We start from the raw sequence: 10392 nt of genomic DNA on the forward strand, positions 1-10392 counted from the left end.
GCATTTCCCATATGTATGCATAAGTGACTTGGTTTGTTCCAGGAGCAGGCTGAGAGGTCATTCCTTGTTTCTGTATGACTCGCAGGACATCCGGTTCCAAAGACGGTACAGGCAGCGGAGGAAAGCCGAGCTGATAAAGCTCCAGCAGACTCTCAGTGCGCTAAACTCCAAGACTGTTTTTTACCAGGACCAGATCAACTACTACGACACGTACATTAAGACCTGCCTCGACAATTTGAACCGGAAGTAAGCTGTCGTCAGGCGGCTCTTTCTGTAACTAATTGATAAGCATATATTGTTGGCAAACATTTTTTTCATCTCAAGTACCACCTCACAATTAAGTTTAAAAATAGAATTTTGTTTTGAAAATGTGTGACCTGGTAGAGTATAACAGAAAAAATACACACACACACAACTGTATATGTCATCGCTGAGTTTTTTTTCTTAACTTCAAACAGTTCGATTATGCCTGTCTCAGATTATAAATGTGTCTTCAGGAATTCCAGGAGGTCCATCAAATCGGACAGAAAAGGGGAGGAGAGAAGCAGCCGGAAATCAAAACAGCAGTCGCTCAAATACACTGCAGCCAGGCTGCATGAGAAGGGAGTCATCCTCGAGATCGAGGGACTGCAGACAAATCAGTGAGTGCTGCCACACCCATGCGTGAGCAGGCAGCCGATGCGACAGACCTGTGACATGCTGTCTCTGACCTTTGATCCTGGAAGGAAGCGAGCTCAGTTAGACGGCACTGATATGCCAGTTCTCCAGCTGCTGTGGTCTTTGTGGATGCACAGTTCGCTTCCTGTTTTGTCCCTTTTGTGTTCCAGTCAAAGCAGTGAAAAAACACTGCAATGTAGACTTCTTGTAATGCTTATGTGACCTGTTTGTAAAAAATGTATTCAGTGAGACCCAGGGCAGCAAAGAAAGCAGAGAATGTTTCTGTTTAGTTATGATAAATTTTCCTAGTCTAAAATATGATTTCCCAACTGTCTATGTATGTATAAAACTATATGAGGAAATCTCACTCAGATGTCTTTTTATGTGACCAGATATTATTGAGACAGTTTGCTTAGTGTGGTATAACACCGACGTCTCTTCTTGAGAGTTTCACCTTTTAGATAGTAATCCAGTTCACATTTAAAATTGAACTACATTTAAAATGACCTAAAACTATTTTAACCATAAACTGAGGGCATGACTTCTGTCCATAGTGCTGCTAACGGGTGGGGGGACTCTGCCCTATTTTGACTTTACGTGCTTTACGAGGGATTTTTTTTTTTGTAATATAGCCTTGTACCGTGCTTAATTTTATTTGTTTTTTTGCTTGTTTGTTTATTTCGGCAGGTTTAAAAACGTAATGTTTGACATCTCACCTAGCGAGGAAGTAGGAGAATTTGAAATAAAAGCCAAGTTCATGGGAGTGGAAATGGAAAAGGTGCAGGTCCATATTCAGGTAAAGCAAACACACACCTCTTAGACTGACACCTCTTAAAGCAGAGAACTCCACTGTCTCAAAAACATGAGTCAAATGTCTCAAAATCCGTGGCCACCTCTATTGCCATCCCACATCAAAATGACAAAAATTAAATCTGCATTATTTTATTTTCTAAGTGGAACCATAGAATAGATACGGTGTGCCGAGACCCACCCAAAAATATACCTGGTCCCTGGTGACCAGTTAACATTTTCTGCTGAAGCTACTGACGAACATCTGACCGCAACAAAATTATCAGTATTCGCAGCAGAAAATGGTAACAATATCAAGACAACCGGTTCCCTATTTAATTTGACTGACTTTATTTATGATTCACAAAATGATTCTGATGACGTAATTGGTAATGCTTGTCATTGATTGGTGAAAGGATGTTTCATTCTCCCCTTTCTCAGGACCTTCTGCAGCTGCAGTACGATGGGGTGGCTGTCATGAAAATGTTCGACAAGGCCAAAGTGAATGTCAATCTGCTCATTTTCCTGCTCAACAAGAAGTTCTATGGAAAGTGATGCATTTTATCGGACGCGGAATACAGTTCCTGTTCCATCCTGGATTTTTATGCTCCCCCATTTTGGCTTTTGGGTGCTTCAGTTTCCAAATGCTGGCAAACTGAATGGAGTGTTTAAAATGGATGGTGTCTTCTGTTGATTTCAGAAAGAGAACCCTGCTTTTCAGAATTAAGACTATGGTAGTTATTTTAATGAACCAGAATGTTGTGTGTTTGATCAATGTCAACAGTAGTTTGGACATTAGAATGAAAATCTAAATTTTAATACATAAAAATTGTATACCATTAAGTAAGTGCTTTGATTATAAATGTTAAAATTTCTGATTTATCACAGGGTGATTGTATATTAAATATTTTGAAATTATACAAATGTTTTATATTTAGATGCTATGTTACCAAATGCTTTGTTACCACTTCTGTTAAAGAAAGGAACTGTTAAATGCACTACTGCCTCATTATACTGGAAGTGATACGATATACCATTACTTTGGGACAGTTCGGGCTGTTGGGTAATGTACACTGCTAACTTGTGCCTTTTAACATTTAACCTTTGAGCACTGGGAAGCTTTTGCTTCTTTTTTAAAAAAATAGTGCGTATTTCTATGTTGTGTTTTTGTTTTACAAATATACAGTGAGTTTGTAATTTAAAGTAATTTCAAAGTTTAAAACTGGATTAATAAATACGGAACATTATTGTATTTGCTTGCTTGCTTGCTTTCTGTTTTAAGATGCCAGCCCTCAGTAGAAAATTAGTCAAGGGAAATAATTATGTTCACTAATCGAGTGTAATGTCGTCCGTTGTCATATTGTTTTCTGTTTGGATTACGGCCATGCTTCGTGTTATTCAAGTTTACATAATAATAATATAATATTGGGCAATAATAATAATTGTTTTTAACTGCCTTGAAGCATACCTTAAATACCTGGTATTTGTCATGTTACACATATGACACTTAAGGCCATAAGAATTAATACGAATTAATTCATGCTACGTTATTTTATTAAATCTCCCAAAAAACTCCTACGCTAAAAAACCGTCGTCTGTGCATGGTGGGAGTCAAAAAATGTGCATGACGTCATTGAATGAGCAGGCAGAGACTCCCGGGACCATCCCCGAAGTCCGGGAGATGATGGGGGCTGCGGCTCGCGGGCGCTGAGACTGCCAATGGGAAGGCGCTTCACATTCAACTTCGTTTTTTCTTTACTTCTTTTATTTTAAAAATATTAGTTTATAAATCGAGCAAACACTTAAAGAATTTATAGAACGCAGTGCAGTTTTGCACCTTCGATTAAGATGCTTTTCAAAGCAGCTGTCGTTTTTGCTCTCTTTACGCTGTGCAGCGGCGCAAACATATCGAATCACTTCACTGGTAAGTATTTTTAGTTAATTTCGCAGGAATTGACTAAGTACCAGGAATTAGCTAAACATTACTTTGTAAATGGATGTTTTTTCATTAAAAAAGGAGTCAATGCTCTTTCACGCTTTTCGTTTTTATTTGTGGCAGAGATGAACTTGCCGTTTAGAACAACTGTAATCAGGAAACGAAACTAAATTCGTTATTAGGCTGCTGATATCAAAACTCAGAATCTATGCGCGTCTTTTTTTGGCATTCTTAGATACACACACGCCATCTTTCCACCCAAATATATATGTACACCCAGTTTTTAATTTGCCGTCTTTTATTCGCTCGAAAACAGACCTTTACATTAGTTATGTCCCTCCACTGTCGCTACTGCATTGTATTGACTGTTTAGGAATTCATACTCTAATTATGGTATCATTAAATAAAACAAGTTCTATTCTGAATTTTAAATTTAACGTTAAATTTTACTCCTGTAATTCCAGGTAACACCGCCAGAGCTTTTCCTGGCTTCTTGAATGCTCTGGATGAGCCCATTGATTACCTAGATGTGCAAGAAGAAAGCGGATCTGGGTTCAGCTCCAATCACGCAGAAGAACATAAACCTGCAGTTGTGAAGAAAGGCTACCATGTCACCCAAAAAGTAGCAGAGTTCCTCACTGGACCTGTGATGACTGTCGTCATCCCCTGGGTGTACATCCTTGTCTTCATCGTCAGTGTTCCCCTGAACCTGCTTGCCGTCTTCATGTTTGCGAGTAGGGTACAGTCCAAGAAGCCAGCAGTGATCTTCATGCTGAACCTGGCAGTTTCTGACCTGCTCTTTGTGCTGTTGCTTCCCTTCAAGATGTCTTACCATTTCAACGGCAACAACTGGACATACGGGTCACCCACGTGCAGCCTCATCACGGCCGCTTTCTACTGCAACATGTACTGCTCCATCCTGCTTATGATGTGCATTAGCGTAGACCGCTTCCTGGCGGTAGTCTACCCCATCGAATCTCTGGCCTGGCGCAGTCGACAGAATGCGATGGTGGTCTGCGGCGTTATGTGGTTATTGGCAATCGCCGGCGTGGTGCCCATTCTGCTGTCCAAGCAGACCACCCACCTCGAAGAGCTGGACATCACCACCTGCCACGATGTGATGGATATCCAACAGCTGCGGAGCTACTATCTCTACTTCTTCCCCATCTTCTGTTCGATGTTCTTTTTTGTGCCTCTCGCCTTCACTGTAGTCTGTTACGCGCGCATCATTCAGGCTCTTCACGCTGCCGGCGACTCTGCCTCTATGCCCAAAAAGCGCCGGGCGGTGTTCATGGCAGCCGCCGTGTTAGTGGTCTTTGTGGTCTGCTTCACACCCACGAATATCATCTTGATGGTGCACTATGTGCAGCTGACCCGAAGCAGCCACACCTCCTATGCAGCCTACCTCCTGGCCACATGCATCGGCAGCGTCAGTTGCTGCCTGGACCCATTAATCTATTACTTCGGGTCATCGCAGTGCCGGAAACAAGTAGCCGCCATCCTGCCCCGCTCAGCCTCGAAGGAGTCGGACAAGGAGCTTCATGCCAGCAGCACCAGGTCGAGCAAGATGGCGACCTTCTGGAGCAATGACGAAAAGCAGTACAAGAAGCTGGACCCCTGATTGTGCCATCAGATGGACTTCTACTAACTGTTTACTTTATGACCCTCTGAGAAAAAAATTACTGTGTTAAAAGCACTTTTTCATCAAATTAATGCTACACTTTATAGGTATTAGAAGTGTTAAGATCACTGGTATACAAATATCCAGTCTGAGTATAGAAATAACATGTAGGTATTGTTTTAATAGACAATCTTTTTTTAATTAATAATATTATGTTTTTTATATTAATTACCTTTGATATTATATGAAATATATGTTCTGGTTTGAATTGTGTGGCAGTACCATCTGCCAAAAGTGAACGGTCACATTTCTTATAAATTGTCATTGATGTCATTGAAGAATTTCCTTCATGCACCTAGTTACTGTATAACCTGGTTACTATCATGGCTACTAAGGGAAGGACATTTTTAACCATAACAATGCAAGGACCTTCAAGAACCTTTAGTGTTAAATATACTTTTTTGTCCAGTATTCTGTCAGTATATCTCCTGCAGTTAACATGTTCCAATTTATACTACAGTATTTTTTATAATACTTATTCGGAGTATTATGTGTCTGTCTGTTTAACGTGTAGCAGCCCTTGCCTTGGTGTTATACTGGAACACACACAGTATGCACTGAAAAAATGTACTATGTTTGTGCCTCTGTGTTCGTATATAATTAAGCCGTAATGTAATGTGACATAAATTCTGTTACTCATTTATAAATCACAGGATTTATTTCACTAAATGGTTTTGCATTTTAACTTTATTTACTTCTCGGTGTGATAACCATTTTCACTTTCACTGTTTCAACCGTTATCGCTAAGAAAGTAAATTAATACTTTAATATATTGTATAAGCACAACACTGAACTTTTCCTGTCTGCAGTCTTTCATACGTAACCGTTTACATAAACAACACTTCGGCCAAAACCTGAATCCCCACTTCTCCCTGAATAAAATGTGGTAAATGTCATTCATTTAATAATAAACTGCCAAAAGAGCAGTTAGTGATCATTTACAACAATAAACAAAAAATATGAATCACAAGTACCCATACCTGACATAACGTCACCGCTCATATTCGGATCCCGTTTTTATTGGTCGAAACTATGCAGGTGTGGGCGTGTCCATGCACAGGTAGTTCTGTCTTTGCCCTTATATGGTGAAGGTAGGATAGGTTACTGAGAAGACACTGGCGTAGCGGAAATCAGTAAAGTATTCGCCTTTACCACGCAACAAGCAGTACGTCTCTATCGCTGGTCTACCGTCTGGTAAAGCCTTCTCTGTTTGCTCGCCATGGTCTTCGCTGGACTTCTGAGATTGGTCGTTTTGCTGTCTTTGGCGGCAGGAACGGCTGCCCAGACAGGTAAGCCCAGACCATAAACGTTTCGGCGTCACATGGTTTGCGGAAGGACAGATACTGGGTCTTTATGTCTGGCCGTATTTTGAAAAGGCCATATATTCCTCGTGTTAAGGAATGATAAATGCGTGCTATTACTGATATGGTTAATAACATAATTGCTTCTGTAGTGTTGTTTTTGTGTGCGCTACAAGCGTACGACGGGCAGGTTGCGGTATGAGTGAACGTTACGTTGGAATATAATGACGATCAACATGCGTGAGCGGGATTAGTATGCTTAAATACATGTTAAGTTTGATATACTAATGCATTAAGACAAGTCTATTTAAATTGTGCCTGTCTTCGAAGTGTTTATGCTTATGTGTGATAATCTCCATACAGGTTTGGTCAATAGACCACAATCTCGGGGGTTTGTTGGACATGAACACAAAGGAAGTGTCACAGTGGATGCCTTAACAGCGGAAACACTCAAAAGCAAGTTGACTACAGTCTTCCTCCCAATAATTTACATAATCGTTTTTGCTGTTGGATTGCCCACAAACGTGATGGCCATTTGGGTATTTATCTTCCGGACAAAGAAGAAACACCCTGCAGCTATTTATATGGCTAATCTGGCTCTTTCTGACATCCTGTTTGTTATTTGGATCCCATTGAAGATTACATACCATTTCAAGGAGAACAACTGGACCTATGGAGAGGGACTCTGTAAGGTGTTGGTGGGCTTTTTCTATGGAAATATGTACTGTTCCATTCTTTTCATCACTTGCCTTAGCGTGCAGCGTTACTGGGTAATAGCCCACCCTTTATCTGAGCAGAGAAAAAACAATCAGATAGCCACAGGGGTTTGTATAGCCATATGGATCTTTATCTGGTTGAGTACAACACCACTGTACATGTACAATCAGACGGCCTACATCAGTAACCTGAATATCACTACCTGCCATGACGTCAACATCATCCACGACATTGAGGACCCGTTTCCTGACGTTAAGCATGCATTCTTCTACTTCATGTTTATGGGAGGCTTCGTGTTCGTCGTTCCAACCTTGATAAGCATAGTAGCATACACCTGCCTCCTTAAAACCCTCGCAGGTTCCATGGGTGATAATTCTGTGGGAAAAAGCAGGAACAAAGCGGTGGTGTTGATTATTACTGTCCTTGTGACCTTCCTGATATGCTTCATCCCGAGTAACATCATGCTTCTCATCCACTACTCCCTCCTGAAGAACGGCATCTCCAATAATGGCTATGGCTTCTATATCACCACACTTTGCCTGTCCAGCCTTAACAGTTGCCTGGATCCTTTCATTTATTACTTCGTTTCTGAGGACTTTCGGGACAATGTCAGGAACACGCTACTCTGCAGGAGCAATCGAACGGTGGACAGGATGAAAGTCTCCTTCAACTCCCTGAAGTATTCAAAGAGGACTAACACTTATACCTCTGACAACAGTAACACCCAGACAAGTAATTGCTAATCATTTGGGGATGGAGATAAACTTGATGACAGTATGTATACTACCTATCTAATGTAAAGTATGTATTATGTTTGTACAGTGTGTGTAGCTCCATGTAAAAGCAATCATTTAATTTTGAAGGGGCGAATATTTTGCCTGTTTTTATTTTTTAAACTGTGAAATCGATGTGATGCCTTGCTTTTTTGATACATTTTTATTCCTTAGCTTTTAAGTGTATAAAGTCATTTCAATGAGAATTTTTTTTTTTTTTTTAGTAATTTTAAACTTGACATCTAAATCTGTGCTAGTGATGTGTAAATAAATAGTTGATATGCTGTATGTTTGTATTCTGTTTAAAAATGCAAGTCATTCCTTTGACCATATAATAAGTAGAAATGGATTTAAATATTGTATACCCAACTACACATAATTTCTGTTGATGTAAGCTTTCAGCAGTTAAATTCTGTCCTAAACATTGTCGTGTTTTTTTTCCACTTCTCTGTTACTGCCATATCCCCACAATAGGACCATTATCTAATTATATATACATACATACACACACAAACACAAAAGCCACAGATAGAATTTTGCCTATACTTTATGGCAGTACTTTATGGTATTTAGCACACACTTTTCATGTCCAAAGAATTATATTTATACATACACTGTATATAGCCAAAACTGTGCACACCACCTTGCCCAGCATCTCTTTCAGAAACTGAGGGTGTTGCGTAATATGAAGTTGCTCACCTCATTGTTGATACAGTGGCCTCTACTCTTTATGAAAGCTTTCCATTAGATGTGGGAACATTGCTGGTGGGATTTGCTGCCATTCGGGTTGGATATTGGTGCTGGGTGTTCAAGTCCTTTGCTGTGAGTTTGTGTGGCCAAACGCTTGACTGAACCTGCTGTCAGGCGTTTCTGCTTCACAGTCATTTCACTTTCGGTTGACCCAGAGTGCGTTTTCCAAAAGCATAGTTGCTGACTACCTTAGCAACTTCCATAGTTGGAACCATGCAACTGAATGGGTCCTGCTATATAAGCCGGTAATGGGAGTGTTTGGCTTACAGCTTACAGCAGTGTTACAGCTCCAGTAAGGGAGAAATATGATAAAGTGACCTGTTGGAAAGATGGTGTCCTATGATGGTGCCAGATTGAAAGTCACTAACCTATTCTGTACAATTACTCATTATGCTGCTACTATTTGTTGCAGTGTATTGCATGACTGTGTTCTTAATTATGCACCTTTGTCAGCAATGGGTGTGAATTAATTTGCCGATCCTTCCAATTAATAGGAGTGTCCAGATATATTTAGCTTTATAATATGTTTTACTTATTTCTTGAGCATGTTTTAATCTTTTATTCATTCTTTTTTAAAATAACGTGTCCATTTCCAGCAGTTGTCCATGATCATACTGACCACTGCTCATCATAAATTTGTAAAATAAAAACTAATCATCAGCCGCTTGTTCATTCTTCACTGTTTGTGTTTGTGGATGAGTAACATGAGTGTCCAGGGAGATCCAGAACATTGCCTGGGAGAAACGGTGCAATTTGCATGTCATCCGTTACAGCTTACAGGTTTGTGCAAACATTGTTGACAATTTATAGTCACCAAGTTGCAGCCAAACAGCATTTTTGGACTTGATGAAACCAATGCAAACAGAGTGGGGGCCTGGGCTTGTCGCTCCGGAAACTCATTGCACAACCTGATTGTAAATCCCTTTTTTTCCAGCTGACATTACAAAGTAAACATGGCCCCATTTATTCTTACATATTCATTATTTTTACATCTTCAGTATTTTGTATTACTTTCTTTGTGTGTGTGTGTTTTTTTATATATATTATTAGTATTTCCTAGTTGTCAAATTGTCCGTAGGAGTGTGTGTGTGTGTGTGTGTGTGTGTGTGTGTGTGAATGCTGTGCATGCCCTGTGATGTACTGGTGCCCAGTCCTGGGTTATTCCCTGCCAGTAGACCCACGTGGCCCTGCATAGGACAAGCAGGTATATAAAATGGATGGATGGATGGATAGTACTTCATTATTGCACTAGTCGTAATTCAAGTTCATAGTAAAATGCAATTCACATAAATACAAAAAAAATATCTCAAGAACTAAATGCTTACCGAGGAGCAGGTTTTATAAAAGAATAAACTGTAACTATATCAATATGCTGCAGGACTTGTGTGGCAGTTTAATGTGTTGCACGTGAGGATTGGGGTCAGTGCTTCCCAGTGGCTTGTTCCTTTTTTCAATTTTTTTCCCAGGCACATCGCAGAAGACGGCCGTTTGGCTCATTACAATTCCCCTATACTCTATACAGTCTGAATGAAAAATGGAACGGCACTCTTTATGAAGGACAAAAGCCCAACCAGTGTAAACCAGATCATTGGCCTTTGAAGCCTCTGCATGTAGTCCTGGGGGCATGATTGAGCACCATTCTTGGGACCACAAACATTTATAAAGCGTATAGAGTTAAACTCAAAGCTTAGGAGTGAACATACTTTCTAAGCAGGTATCTCCAGGATAATTAATGTGTTCTGGTAATGAACTATTTTTCAATTCACATTTAATTTAATTCGGAGTTTG

At 40.0% G+C, this 10392-nt stretch overlaps 3 protein-coding genes across 3 annotated transcripts in view; all 3 read left to right on the forward strand.

Moving 5' to 3' along the window:
- Window positions 1-2698, forward strand: part of iqgap2 (IQ motif containing GTPase activating protein 2) — a 50727-nt gene extending 48029 nt beyond the window's left edge. The window contains exons 35-38 of the mRNA XM_048998935.1: window positions 86-246; window positions 498-641; window positions 1345-1453; window positions 1888-2698. Of these exons, the coding sequence (XP_048854892.1) occupies window positions 86-246; window positions 498-641; window positions 1345-1453; window positions 1888-2001 (528 nt within the window). The 3' untranslated portion in view covers window positions 2002-2698. The remainder of the gene's footprint in view (window positions 1-85; window positions 247-497; window positions 642-1344; window positions 1454-1887) is intronic.
- A 389-nt stretch (window positions 2699-3087) lies between these two features.
- On the forward strand, window positions 3088-5732 carry f2r (coagulation factor II (thrombin) receptor). Its single transcript, XM_048999017.1, has 2 exons — window positions 3088-3370; window positions 3847-5732. The coding sequence occupies exons 1-2, from the start codon at window positions 3295-3297 to the stop codon at window positions 5001-5003; spliced, it is 1233 nt and encodes a 410-aa protein (XP_048854974.1). The 5' UTR covers window positions 3088-3294; the 3' UTR covers window positions 5004-5732.
- A 434-nt stretch (window positions 5733-6166) lies between these two features.
- Window positions 6167-9267, forward strand: LOC125722837 (proteinase-activated receptor 2-like). Its single transcript, XM_048999025.1, has 2 exons — window positions 6167-6352; window positions 6728-9267. The coding sequence occupies exons 1-2, from the start codon at window positions 6283-6285 to the stop codon at window positions 7822-7824; spliced, it is 1167 nt and encodes a 388-aa protein (XP_048854982.1). The 5' UTR covers window positions 6167-6282; the 3' UTR covers window positions 7825-9267.
- Window positions 9268-10392: the final 1125 nt, after the last annotated feature.

Source organism: Brienomyrus brachyistius, chromosome 2, assembly GCF_023856365.1.
Source record: "Brienomyrus brachyistius isolate T26 chromosome 2, BBRACH_0.4, whole genome shotgun sequence".
Classification (NCBI taxonomy): Eukaryota; Metazoa; Chordata; class Actinopteri; order Osteoglossiformes; family Mormyridae; genus Brienomyrus; species Brienomyrus brachyistius.